We start from the raw sequence: 14,127 nt of genomic DNA, 5'->3' as shown, positions 1-14,127 counted from the left end.
TGAGGACAAGCGTTCACTTTCAAACAAGCAACAACAAAACAAATACGATCCAAAGTCTAACATCATGTACTGGAATATTACTGTGCAGAGAGCAAGGAAGCACTGATTGTTAATACTCTAGAGCCTCCTCAGAGAAGGCACCAGTCAGAAGGGAGACTGTATCAGTTGCAGGTATTTCTACAAAATGTTCAGGTCCTCGGCGACAGGAAGGAGATTCAATGGTGCCCAGACCTGGGGAAAGACTCGGAGGAGTAGTATGATGGCTGATGGCAACGAGGTTTCTCTCTGTGGCCATGAGAATGTTCTGGAATAACTGGCTCTGCTTGTATCACTTTGAGCCTGGATGGAAAATTATCACCGAGGCACTTTCAGTAGTGAGCTAAGTCTCATTTGTGAAAACAAGGGAGAACCCAGGAGAAGGCATCATCTGGGAGCAGCTTGGCCACCACTGGGCTCTGGCCGGGCCGCCCCCTCCTGCCTGGTGGGACCTGTGGCCCTCCAACAGGTACCCCAAGCTCAGAAGCCCCCAGAAGGAGATGGGCGCAGAGACAGCGGGAGGAGGGTTGTGCAGGGGCCAGCAGGGCTGAGGTAGGACTCGGGGAGCCAGGCTGGCCCATCCCTCACCTGCCACTAGTGGTGCGAGAAGCCCCTGTGGGAGAAGGCAGGAACGTGGGGCTGCAGGTGGCGACCTGGGGCAGGCAGGCCTGGGGGTTCAGCTCTCAAGTGCTGGCGTCCTGCTCCCCCTGGAAGTACATGGAGTCTGCAGAGCGAAAGGAGGGGTCCTTGTCAAAGAAGTTATAAGGCTGCAGGAAGAAGCCCACGCCATTGCCCACTGTCACCGTGTTGGGGACGTCCTCTGAGTGTGGGATGTGCAGAAATTCAGCCATCATCCAGGCCACCAGATCCTGGCAGGGGACAGGAAAGGCGACCCTAAAGCCTGGCTTTGCTTCAGGGGCACGCCTGCCTCCCACAGTGGCCTTTGGGGACAGCTTTCCTGTGCTGGATGAAGCACTCAATTTCTCAGGAAAAAGGAAATCATAAAGTATTTTTCCAAACCAGGAGTGATGGCCCATACAGGTAATCCCAGAACTTGGGAGGCTGAGACAGGAGAATCAAGACTAGTCTAGTCTGCTTAGCAAGCCCTGCCCACCCCACTTTTCTTCATGGGCTCTAAAGGTCCCTCAAGGATGTGGTGGGGAGAGCCAGGTGCCCCGTGATGGTCTCATTGTTGATGAAGTCACTGAAGTCCACAGCTGGTATCCAGGGGTCATTCAAGTTGTAGATGCTGGAGCTGCTGGGCTCCTCCTCCTCCCACTGGGTCACAGCCACCTGGTACCTGCAGCAATGTTGATGACAGTGACAACATCGTCCAGGGTCTCCCTGCCCCAAGTGGTGCAGGAGTGAGAACAGACTGTCATACATCTTCCTCCCCCCAGGTCCAAGCCAAAGTGCAGCCCGATCCCTGTCCCAGGCCACACTCAGAACCTCATTGTCTACACAGTGACCCCGCCCCATCTATCTCCCTTTTATCCTTTGTTTCTTTGCTTTTACCCTTTACTGTGAACATTTTAAGAGTACAGAGAAGGCTAATCCGAGTGCAGTGGTGTTTACAACTAATTGATCACAACCAGTTACAGATTTCTTTGTTTCTTCTCCACTCCCACTGTTTCACTTGACTAGCCTTAAAAAAAAAAAAAAAAAAAAAAAGTACAGAGAAGGCCACACATGGTGGCACCCAGCTGTCAGCCCAGCACCCTGAAAACAGAGGCAGGAGGGTCGCCAGGAGGTTGAGGCTGGCCTGGGCTAGGCAGCAAGATGCTGTCTCAAAATTCAAAAGTATAGGAGAAGAGCGGGGCATGGTGGCATACTCCTAAAATCGCAGCACTCACCAGGCTGAGGCAGGAGGACCATTGCAAGTTCCAGACCAGCCTGAGCTACAAAGTGAGCCCAAGGACAGCCTGAACTGTATAGTGAGACCCTGTCTCCGAAAGACAAAAAAAAAAAAAAAAAAAAAACACAGACGAGCTGGAAGACTCTCTGGTAAAAACCCCATGGGCCCTTGCACTAGAGGCTGCCATTGGTGTCCTATTACATCTGTGTCCAGATGTGGCAGCTGCCCTTCACCATCCACCCATGCAAAGGGGAGGGTGTGTGCCATGCCATGCACCCAGGAAACGAGTCCAGGGGCCTCCATTTACCCCCTCATTGACCCACTCACCACCCCTAGCTGAAGGCACCCTCATGGAGCTATTCTCGGGCAGCAGCTTCCCCAGGGAGCCCAGAGGCTGCACCTGGTAGCCCCACAAGTGCCCCCACTTGCTGCTGTGGTAGCTGGCCAGGTACAGGTAGCACAGGGTGGCCCCACCCAGGGGGAAGGCGGCCTGCTCCTCTGTCTCCAGCAGCTTGCGGGTCACCTACAGCCTCTGGATCTGCTGCTCAGGGTGCCAGGGCAGGGTCTCAGGGACAAAGGCCAGGTCCTCGGCCCAGGCCCAGTTCTCAGCTCCTATGGGGTGTGAGGGGCTGGTCAGTCAATGTCTGGGGCCCTCTGGACTGTGCCCACCCCTGCATCAGAGTGGGGGCCACAGAGCAGCGGGGCCAATGGTAGTCAAGTACGCCCACCCTCTGCCCACGTCGTGCCCCACCAGCCTCCTCCCTCCAGGGCCCTGAGGTGGGTGAAGGTTGCTGGGATCCTCGCCTGGGTCAGCGCTCTGGACTGTCCCGAACTGGGTGCGCTGTCCCTCCACCCCCTTGGCCAAGGTAAAGCTGGGCCATGGCTCAGGGGTGGATCACTTGCCTAGCAAGATTTGAGCCCCCCCCCCCCGCCGCCCAAATATCCTCGTGGTCTTTCTCAGGATGACCCCCCCCCCCCAAGAGCTCATGTGCTCCTGGACAGCGCTATTGGGCACAGATGGAATTCAGAGGTTCACAGCAGCCTTGCTGGCAGGGGGTGGAGCCTTGAGGAGGGGCGGTCCCTGGGAGTGTGGCCTCGAAGAGTTGGGCTCCTCCCAGCTCTCTCTGCTTCCTGTTGTCCCACCTTGAGCAGCTCTCCTCCACCAAACCCCTGTGCCATGGTTCCATTTTGGAGCCAGGGGACCATGGACTGAAACCTCTACAAAATGAAAACCAAGCAAGCCCCTCCTCTGTTACACAGTAGATGTTGGCACTCTGTCCCAGTAACAGAGAAAATAACTAACACAAATGCATAAGCAAATGAAAAAGGAGGGATAATTCTACCTTACGGGGAATTCTAACATATTTAAGGAAGAAGGAAAAATGAATGGGGATAGACACTCGGATACATGCACACAATGAAATACTATTCAGCCCTTAAGAGGAAGGAAGTCCTCTTGTTTACAGCCACACGGGTAGACCTAGAGGATGCCATGAGGAGGCACAGGTTGCAGGATCTCAGCCATGCATAGTCGCAAAAGCAGCAGAGAAGGTGGCTGTGGAGCTGGGTGGAGGGCCAGATATTAGGGACCTATTGGTCAGAGGGTATAAAATCTCCATCCTATAAGAGCGTAATGCCATATTAGACTCCTGAAGATTGCTGAGAGAGGAGATGTTAAGGGTTCTCCCCCCAAAATAATGATAGCACCTGACAGTACACCTGTGTTAATGAGTTCCACTGAGCCATTCTACAATGCCTGGTATTTCAAAACAGCATGGTGGGTGTGGCAGTGCAAGCCTGTAATCCCAGCACTCAGGAGGCTGAGGCAAGACAAACTCTTATGAGTTCAAGGCCAGACAAGGCTATATAGGTGAGTTCAAGGCCAGCTTGAACTATATAGTGAGACCCTGTCTCAAAAAATAAAATAGAATGGTGTTTATGATCAATATATACATTTGTATTTGTCAATTTTAAAGTCCTGGTTTTTATGTTTATATATATATATATATATATATATATATATATTCTTTGATAATAGGGGTGGAACCCAGGACATTTACACTAAGCCACATCCCTAGCCCTTTTCCCATTTTTATTATTATTGGGGATCCTCCTAGAGCACAGACATTGCAGGCAGGGACCACCACCCCTGGCTAAGAAAATCTTCCACAAAGGAGCAAAGTTTAATGACTGCTGGGAAAGACTGTAGTAATACCTGTTGCAGGAAAAATCCACCAAGAGATGCTTAAAAAAATGGGCAAAAGTTTGAGGAAAAAAAAGGTAGGACATTTGCATAGCATCAAATTATTTTCCCCCAACCATTTGAGTTGCAAGAGTGAAATAATTGGCTTTTAGGATGGACAAACCTGAACACAGGACCCTTGTGTGCCTGAAGAGAGGGCTTATCCACGTCAGGCACCTGCATGGTACGTGCTGAGCCAAGGGCCCCATTTTCATGATTTTCCTGGCTCTGCCCCAAGGAATCATCTCAGGGCAATCAAGGCAAAGCATCAGAGAAACCCAAGCTGAGGGGTGTTCCACAAAATCAGTGACCAGTGCTCCGCAACCGACATCACAAAAAGCCCAAGAGCCATCCCTGCTGAGGGGCTCAAGGGAGGTGCACCCTTGAAATGCACGGTGGCCTCCAGGCCTTCAGGGGCACATGAGAGGAGGGTGAGGAGCATGAGTCACAAAATCCCAGCAGCCGTGGTGATTAGCACAGTCTGATCCCTTCCTCTGCTCTGTTCATGGCTGCCTGCGGTTAGGTGAGACAGTCATCGTGGGACAGTGGGGTGGGGGCAAACAGTAACAGGGCTTGGCTATTATCTGCACCGTTTAAATGGTTTCAAGCCGGGCACAGTGGTGCACACCTGTCATCCTAGCACTCAGAAGGCTAAGACAGAAGGGTCATTGCGAGTTCAAGACCAGCCTGGGGTACACAGTGAGCTCAAGCCTGAACTGCAGAGAGAGAACCTGTCTCAAAAAGACAAAATACATACATACATACATACATACATACATACATACAATGATTTCAAAAGAAAACAGTTTTCAAGAGAGTTATTCTCCCCCACAGCAATCCTATGCGGAAGGCACTATTCTGTCATCTCCAGGAACTCTCCAGGAGCTCATTGTGCTCCCCAACCAGCAGATGTGCTGTTCAAGTTGGGGTGTGTAGTGGGGCACTGGGCACAGGTTTTCCCCCAAGTGCAGGTTCCTTTTGGCTCTGGACTCCACCTCCCTGCCTCCCTGGATCCAGAGGTCAAACCACCCGCTTTGCTTTTTTGCGCATGCACCAATGCTCCTCCAATCAGCTGTCACTACGTCATTTCACCGCCCTATTTACCTCCACCCCTGTCAAATTCCAAATAAAGCCACAGTTTTTCCTGAAGCTTCCAGAGGGAGCCTGCAACTCTTCAGCAGCCCACCCTTGCCCTCGGGAAAGGCCTTCCCCCACCCCTTCTGTTTTCTCCTTCCCACCAAGAAGACCAAACAGAAACAGGGGTCGCCACTCCAATGATGCTGTCATGGGAAAAACAGAAATGGCTGAACGAATGTGCACCGCAGTCCTGTCCTGAGATGTGGAGGAGAGAATGCGTCAACGTCGTGCGGACTCATAGACACCAGCAAGTCCTGCTGCTCCACAGGACACAGTGTGGTCCATGCTAGACGATGGAGGCAGCGTTTAAAGGAGGAATTCTGTTTAAGCTCGGGAGGACACCCAACCTGCTAACAGGAAAAGCCTTCATGTGACTTTCACAGTGTCTTCACTTTCTGCATTGTTAACTATTCAAAGCAAACTCTTTGAGCTGGGCACTGAACCCTCAGACCACTCCCCCACATTTGCCCCCAGGGGGACGTCTCACCTGCTACATCCAGGTCCACCTCGATGTGGACGCTGTGGGTGTGGACTGTTCCCAACGTGTGCTCCTCAACTCGGTTCCCATACAACCGGGCAGCCCTGAAGAGGAAGGAGCTGATGTAGCCCGTGGCGTGGACCTTGACCTCGATGGCCCCATTGGGGTGGAAGATCATGTCCCACACATAGTCATAGTTGAGCAAGGTGGCCAGGGACCGGAATACCAGAACCGTGTCCACGACACCCCCATAATAATGGGAGTACAGATCAGAGTGGTGTCGCCGCAGGCAGGCCCTGGTTCCGTTCAAATACACATCACGGACAGTCCTTGGACCCTGCGACTCCACCAGGAAGTGCCAGTCCACATAGATGGCCAAGTAGGGGCAGTCCACTCCGCGGGTCAGGGGTGTGGAGAAGTGACCCAAGCCAAAGCCACTGTCTAGGGACTGGCCACGTAAAGCAGCAGGGGAATTTCCCCCATAGACGGCCAGGGCCTCCTGGACACTGACCTCATAGGCTACCCTCTCACCCTGAAAGTGAATGTCAAAGACCCTCGGGCCACTGAAGGTTCCTAGGCCAAGGGAGAAAGTCCACAGAGAGGAAGTCACACAACTGCCCTGAACGCTGAAGCGGGGGCCCTCAGGGTGGAACTGCAGAGGGGGAGCTGGGCCCGGGGGCACCGGCGACTTCAGGGACCAGGCCCCACCTGTGCCTTTGTCAGGGACCTGCACCGGCTTCACCTGGCCAGCCACAAATTTGTCCTCCAGCTGGGCCAGGCTGTCATAGTAGTGGCCCTGGAAGAATACCTTCTGGACAGTCCAGCGGGCTGGGTCCAGAGCCCCATGGTCTACCAGAAGCTCCAGCCCCACGGGGTGCAGGAAGATGCCAGTGCCTGAGATGTTGTAGTAGAGACCAAACCAGGTGGCCCGGTCTCCTGACTGCAGGCCACGGGGTGCCGTGGTCACTGTCACCAAGCGGCCTCCCTGGGGTGTATAGGAGCAGCAGTGGTAGAGAAGCCCTGCGACCTTGGGCAGCTCTTGCTTGAAGATCATGTGGTTGATGTCCTGGTACTCTCTGGTCAGCACAGAGCACTGGTGGTAGGGCAGGGGGCTGCCATAGCACTGCATGGTGACATCCCGCAGGTAGGACAGCCAGGTAGCAGGCCCCACCAGCAGCTTGCTCACGTTGGGCTGGGTTTGGGCCCCGAAGAACAGGATGGCCAGCGCCTCGAGGGTGGGAGGGGGACCCCGTCCCTCCAGTGAGCCAGGGCTGCCACCTTGGGGGGCAGCTGCAGCTCCACTGAGTAGATGCAGGTGTCTGAGGGCTGCGCCTGGGCTGCATCCACTAGGCCTGGGCCCAGTCTTGGCATCAGAAGCCCATCATGGCCTCTAGCTCCTCTGGGCTCAGGTCTGCAAAGAGCTGGCCAGGACCTAAGTGTGTGTGGGGCCAGGCAGGGTGCACAGTTGATGGGCACAAGGGTGCCAGGCCCTGATCACATCCCCCATGGGTGTTTCTGTCACTCCAGGCCCCACCTTCATCCAGCGCTGTCAGCAGAATACTCCACAGGGGCAAAATCGTGAGCAGAGCCATAGCTAAAGCTGGGTGGCTTCCAACTGCGGCACAGAAGGCAGAGGTGCTTGGCTCTGCCGGGACCAGGCACAGGATACTCCACCTCGCAGGGTCCCAGTTTCTGGCTGCCTGGCAGGAGGAAGCAGGGTCAGGGACACGGTCAATGGGGGATGGTATGGCTAGAGGCTTGGGTCAGCTGAGTGTAGGAGGAGGGTTAGGGGTGGGACCTGGACTTTGTATAGTCACATCAGCCTGTGTCCTCTTGGCCCAAATCAAACAGCACACTCAGCTCAGGGGACGGGGATGCAGCTGGCAGGGCAGGGATTGGATTTGGCCCGGGGCACCGTTCCTTAACCTGGAGTCCTGAACAGAGAACTGGACAAGACCCAGAGGACAGCCCCGAACCTGGAGTCATCTGGGGCCTGGTGTCCCGTGTGTCTTCAATTTTGGAAAACACTCTGTTAGCGGGGGTCCTGTGAGCTACACTTTTCCTTCCAGGGGGCTCTGGGGGTTGTTCCATCCTGCCTTGGGATTCCCCTCCTTCCACCTCACTTCAAACGCCCTCCTGGCTCTGTTTCCCCTCCAGTAGCAGCATCCTCGGGCAGTAGAGGGGACCCCTGGATCCTTGGATCAGGTATAGAAGTTTCTGAAATGTTCGTGCTACCAGCCAAACTTTTACAGGAAATTCAGCATGATTCCCTGTCACTCATCCCTGAAAGCTGGAAGAGGAGGAGCAGGCTCCTTCCAAAGATGAGAAAAGTGAGGTCCCTCTTCCTCTTGGGTGGAATTTTAACCCAGTAGCCTTCTCTCCAGAGGCCACCCCTCTTTAACCCCCAATATAACAGGAACTGGGTTTTCCCCAGCTGAGCTGATTTTTATGCTTTGCAGCAGCTCTCTATGAAAAGCAGCTTTTTCCATAATGTGAATTTTTTTTCCAAACAATCCAGCACAAATCCTTTTTAGTGAATGCAGCAAAATCAGTAGTATAACTGTCTTATCTTTTTTATATGCATACACATACACATATGTATACATACACATATACATATGTTGTTTCAGTGTCACACACTAGTGAGACAATATGATGTTCACACGTGTGTCTGATTTATTTCACTTCTGAGTACAGTCTCAAGTTACATCCATTTACCTATAAAAGTCTCCAGTTTTACCCTTATTTATGGCTGAGTAATACTCTATTGTATAAAAATACCACATCTTCTTTATCCATTTCTCAGTTGATGGGCTTTTAGGTTGTTTCTAGGATCTGGCTATTACAAACTCTGCTGCTACAAACATGGGTGCACATATGTCACTGTGGTATGATGTTTTAATTCTTCCGGGAAGATACCTAGAAGGAGAAGAGCTGGGTCAAATGGGACCTCCAATTCTAGTTTTTTGAGGAATTTCCACACTGATTTCCACAGTGGTTGTACCAGTCTACACTCCCCACAGTGAAGAAGGTGTCCTTTTTCCCTACAGCCCCTCCAGCATTTGTTACTGGTTGATTTCTTGATAACAGCCATTCTTTCTGGGATGAGGTGGGATCTCGGTGTTGTTTTAATTTGCATCTCTGAAATGATCAGCTGTGTTGAACATTTTTTCACATATTTATTTGCTGTTTGTATTTCTTCACCTGAGAAGCATGTATTTATCCCAGTGGCCCATTTTTGTACTAGGTCTTTGAATTTGAGGATCTGAGTTTTTTCAATTCTTTATATGTTCTTGAAAGCAATCCTTTGTCTGAGGAGCAGCTACAAACATTTTCTCCCACATTGTGGGTTGTCTCTTCACTCTGTTGGTGTTTTCTCTTGCTGATTAAAAGCTTTTCAGTAGGATGCGATCCCAGTTGTTGATTCTTTGTGATAGTTCCTATGCAATCAGGGTTTTGTTCATAAAGCCTTTGCCTATACCAATGTCTTCAAGAGTTTTACCTACTCTGCCTTCCAGCAGATTTGTTTCTGTTTTAATATTAAGATCTTTAATCTTAATATTAATTAAGCTAATAATTTTAGCTTAGTGCATGGTGAAAGACATGGGTCCAGTTTTAATCTTCGACATATGAAGAGCCAGTTTTTCCAGCACTATTTATTAAAGAGGCTGTCTTTCTTCCAGTGAATGTGTTTGGCACCTTTGTCAAAGATAAGGTGGCTTGGGGCTGGGGATTTAGCTCAGTGGCATAAGCACCTGCCTTGCAAGCAGGCGGTCGTGAGTTCGATCCCTGGTACTGATAAAAATGAAAAAGACAAAAAAAAAAAAAGATAAGGTGGCTTAGTGTATCTGGAGTCATTTTTACATCTACTAATCTGTCCCATTGATCTTTAGGTCTGGTTTTTTGTTTTTACTACTACCTAACTTTTTATCACAGGAGCTGTATACATTTTATACATGTACAATTATACATTTCGAGTCAGGGATTGTGATGCCCCCTGTCTTGTCTTTGTTGCCCAGGATCACCTTTGCTATTCTAGATCTCTTCTGATTCCAGATGAATTTTAGGATTGTTTTCTCTAATTCTGTGATACGTGCTATTAGAATTTTGATTAGGATTGCATTGAATCTGTGTAACACTTTTGGAAGTATGGCCATTTTCTCTATATTGGTTCTTCCTACTCAAGAGCACAGCCTATCTCCATTTTCTTTTTTTTTTTTTTTTTTTTTTTTTTTTGGTCTTTTTCATTTTTATTGGTACCAGGGATCAAACTCATGACCGCCTGCTTGCAAGGCAGGTGCTTATGCCACTGAGCTAAATCCCCAGCCCCCTATCTCCATTTTCTAATATCCTCTTCAGTCTCCTTTTTCAGTGTACTATAGTAGTAGAGGTCTTTTGCATCCTTCATTAGATTGATTCCTAGGTATTTCTTTTCTTTTTCTTTCTTTTTTTTTTTTCTTTTTTCTTTTTTTTTTTTTTTTGATGCTGTTGTGAAAGGTTGTTTCCCTGATTTCTCTCAGTGAATTTATTATTCGTGTATAAGGCGGCTATTGATTTTCAAGTGTTAACTTTGTATCCAGCTACACTGCTTGATGACTTGTGTCTTTTCATTTTTCCTTTCTTGTTTTTAGTTTAATTCCTGTAGTAATGTTTGTAAAATGCCTTTGGTGGTTTACTTTTATTGCTAGTATTTAGGACCCTTAAGTGATGACTTCTTCTCTGAGGTACCTTCCAGGTGTAGCTGTTTTTTGGGCTGAGTCTGTTGGAAGATCTCACCTCCTCAGTTAGAGATGAGGAGTTGTTTGGTCCGGTCCCTGGTTCTCTGGCACTATGCCACGGTATTTTCTGTGACCCTTAGTCAGTCTTGGTCATGGAACACCGGAACCAGCAGCTCCTTAGCACAATTATGTGACTTTTGCCTGTAGCAGTACTGATAGCATCAAACACAGCCTAGTGAATGACAAACTGAGCTGACCCTTAATTTGCCACTTTCAACCATATGAACTAGGTTTGTGATTATACAACAAAATCTAAAACAAACCAGAAAATTATACACAGTATACAAGTCAATTTTGCCCTCAAATGTTAGAATTTAAAATAGATCAAGGAGATGTGGAAGAAGAGGAAGACGTTAGAAGCGAGGTCAGAGGACAAAGGGGGATTGCACCAGCTTTGGGAAACTGGTGCAGAAGCCTGAAGGAAAAGAGAAATGGAAGACAGAAACGGAACAGAGCAGAACAGAACCACACCCACAGAGAGGTTAGGAACCACTTCCACACTCTATAAAAATGAAGGAGAAAGAGAAAACAAGTGAAAAGTAAAGAAAAAAAGTCCACTCTCCTGACTCACTAGTAGACAGCTATGGAGCCAGAGTCCTGACCTGTGCCAATCTCTCCCAGCAGGCCAGCAGCAGTTTTTTGGCAGGGTAGTGAATAATCTCAGCAGGCAACCCTGAGACCAGAACACTGGGCTCTCCACCTTCCAAGCAATTTCCAGGGGCCTGAGCCCAGCCTGGATCTGCTAGATGGAGCCGGCTGCAGTTCTGGGTTCCAAGTTCAGCTGACTCATCTCCAGAATGGCTCCTAGCTAATTGCTTTTTCCCTCAGGGGAACTAAGTCCTCTGCACTCACCACTAGCCAGTGCAGTCCCTCAGCTCTGCTGCTCCCCTCCACTGCTGTGTGTCTCTTCAGAGGCTGCTGGGGTCACTGGCTGTGACTGTTACCTTGGCTCTGCAGGCTTGAACTACTCCTCTTAGGGAGAAGGTGTCACCTGCTACCAACCCTCTTTGTTGGAGTTTCTTCACTCTCTCCATGGGCTTCAATTCATCCTTCAGACTCTTCCTGGATTCCAGGGGACCCACTTCCTTCCTTCTTGTCTTCCTCACAATGCTGTATTCCAGTGTCCGCACAGTGACTCTCAGAGAGGCTGCTTACCCCTCCAATATCAATTAAACTTTTAATACCTTTTTATTTTTTGGTAATAGGAATTGAACTCAGGACCTTGCATTTTCCAGGCAGCTGCTGTGCCCCTGAGCTATATCCCTGGCCCCTAAATCTAGTCTATATTTAGAAAATATACATACGGAGGCTGGGCATAAGCCCCTGCCTGGCAAGCTTGAGATTGTGAGTTCAATCCCTGGCACCACAAAAAAAATACATATTAATAAATATAGGACCCCTTCTGTCATTTCAGCCTTTCTCTTCTTTGCATGATGGATGTGTGTCTTATTTTTCTCTCATTGCTGAGATAAAATACCTGACATCCAAAGTTAAAGGAGGAAAGGTGTATTTAGCTCACTGTTTGTGGAGGTTTCAGGTCATAATCACCTGGCTCCAAGGCAGGTTGGCATGGAAGAGGGGCAACAGTTCATGGCATCTGAGGCAGCAGAAGCAGCAAGAACAAGAAGGAGAGCAGCCTCTTTTCCTCCCTTATACTGCTTGCAGGCCAAGGGCAGGTGTGGCACTCACCTCTTCAATCCCAGCACTACATGATGAGCCAATCACAAATTCTAGGTTCAGCTGCCTCCAAAAAGCCTGTCCCATGACCACCTGGGGCTTTGGGGGCATCCAGACACAAACCATAGCAATGTGCTTTTAACCATGCTTGCTAGGTAACAAGTATAAGTTTAACCTGTGAGCGTCAGAGACATAGAAATTTTGGATTGTACTTTAAACAAAACACAGCCTTGTCATGCTGCTAAATGAGTTCCTGGATGATTAGACAGATAACACAGATGTCCTGGAGGTTTCTCCACCAGAGCAGAATTCCTTTGAACCATTTATTTGCTTCCTTCTACCTGTAGAGGTGTTTGAAAAACAGAAAAAGGATGATATCTCTAGAGAAAATCTCCTTCACAAGGTAAAAAGTGCGCCAACTATTTCCAGTTGGCTTTTTGATACTTTCTCACTGTCTCTCAAAAAATTAAAAAACAGCAGGAATATAGCTCAATGGCATAAGTGCCTGCCTGGCAGACACAAGGCCATGAGTCCAATCACTGGTACCAAAAAACAATTGTAAACAATGACCTAGATCTCTTGATTATTAGCCTTGCTACTAATGCTTCCTTCTTCAAACATGACTGTCACAGCTCAAAATAGTTCTAACTTATGTTAACCCTGGCTCCTTCCCAGACCTTGTTAGCTTAGCTGCTGAGGACGGAAGCTGCCCAGGGACTCTGGAGGCCCCAGGACATCTCAGAGGCAAACTCTGGGTAATTCACAGAGGAGGGCAAGTCCATCCCATTTTTGATCCATACAAGCACTGCTGCTCCACCTTGCCTTCCTTCCAACCTCCTTGGCCTCCTTGAGCATTGACAATAAATTCTCCCCAGTCTGGTGCCCAGGGGGTCAGCACCTCTTCCCACACTTGCTTTGAGTTGCCCCTGTCTGTCCCTCTCCCTTTTTGGATGAGACACCATAACCGAGTCGTCACCTACTCCGACCGTCACCAGGATGCTACAATGCTCACAGCTGCCCTAATGACGCTGTCCCTGTGCTCCACCATGGCTGCCAATGTTCCCCTAGGTGGGGACATTCCCGCCCCATCCCTAGCTTCACCCCAACAGCCACTTACCATCCTTCACAGGCCTAACCACTCCTACCCTGCCCAGCTGCAGGATCTCACCCTTCTCCTGGGCTTACGGGGACCACAGCCCACTAATTCTCACTTACTGCAACATGGTCTTCAAACCCCTTCGACTCCCCTTACAGTGTTCCCATTCTCCTGGTGCAAAAGGCAGATGGTTCTCACAGGCTGATACAGGATCTCCATGCTCTCAGTCAGGTTGTCCTTCCCATCCCCCCGGGCCTGGTGCCTGCCACCTGCTGAGGGACTCCTCTCCCTCCGATGTATAACAAGGTCCTTCCAGCTTTCCTCTCGTCACTCAGCCCCTCCGCAAACTCAGAGGGGACCCCACTAAGCTCTTAGATCACAAGACCTTTCCTCACTCGTTTTCTCAGACTTTCACAGAGGTCTTGTTGCTCCTGGAAGTACTGGAAATCCTGTCCAGGGCCCACTCATCCTCTACGCCTCCCATGACCTCAAGGGGCTCCCATCTTCTGCCCACCTCTCACACCTGCCCCCTGCCCCTCTCCTGCCTCGCCACCCTCCCAGCCACAGCCACAGAGACAGGCTTGTCCCATTTCCCATGCCTTTTAACCCCAGTGCTGGTCACGGAACACCCTCCAGGAAGAACTGTCTTCCCTTGGTGTCCGGTTAACTGGAGGTGCCTGCCCCAGCCACTCCCCAAGGCTCTGTGATGACTGAGTCCCAGCTGGAGAAGTCCACTGTGGACCTTGTCGCTGCTCTCATTTCCACATGTCAGACACGAGTGACCTCTCTCTGCTCTCCCAGGGAAACCTTCCCTCTTCCATCCCCCAG

The 14,127-nt window shown here is 50.0% G+C and overlaps 1 protein-coding gene across 1 annotated transcript in view; it reads right to left on the bottom strand.

Moving 5' to 3' along the window:
- The window catches only part of LOC100720137 (primary amine oxidase, lung isozyme-like), a 19,142-nt gene extending 5,015 nt beyond the window's left edge, over nt 1–14,127 (bottom strand). The window contains 4 exon segments of the mRNA XM_013149686.3: nt 625–1,336; nt 5,758–7,008; nt 7,011–7,121; nt 7,124–14,127. Of these exon segments, the coding sequence (XP_013005140.2) occupies nt 1,320–1,336; nt 5,758–7,008; nt 7,011–7,121; nt 7,124–7,340 (1,596 nt within the window). The 5' untranslated portion in view covers nt 7,341–14,127 and the 3' untranslated portion in view covers nt 625–1,319.

The sequence above is a fragment of the Cavia porcellus genome, unplaced genomic scaffold (assembly GCF_034190915.1).
Source record: "Cavia porcellus strain 051 isolate PalLab524CR breed Dunkin Hartley unplaced genomic scaffold, mCavPor4.1 scaffold_6, whole genome shotgun sequence".
In the NCBI taxonomy this organism is placed as follows: Eukaryota; Metazoa; Chordata; class Mammalia; order Rodentia; family Caviidae; genus Cavia; species Cavia porcellus.
Note: the sequence above shows the minus strand (reverse complement) of the source record. Positions and strands in the feature narration are given on the sequence as shown.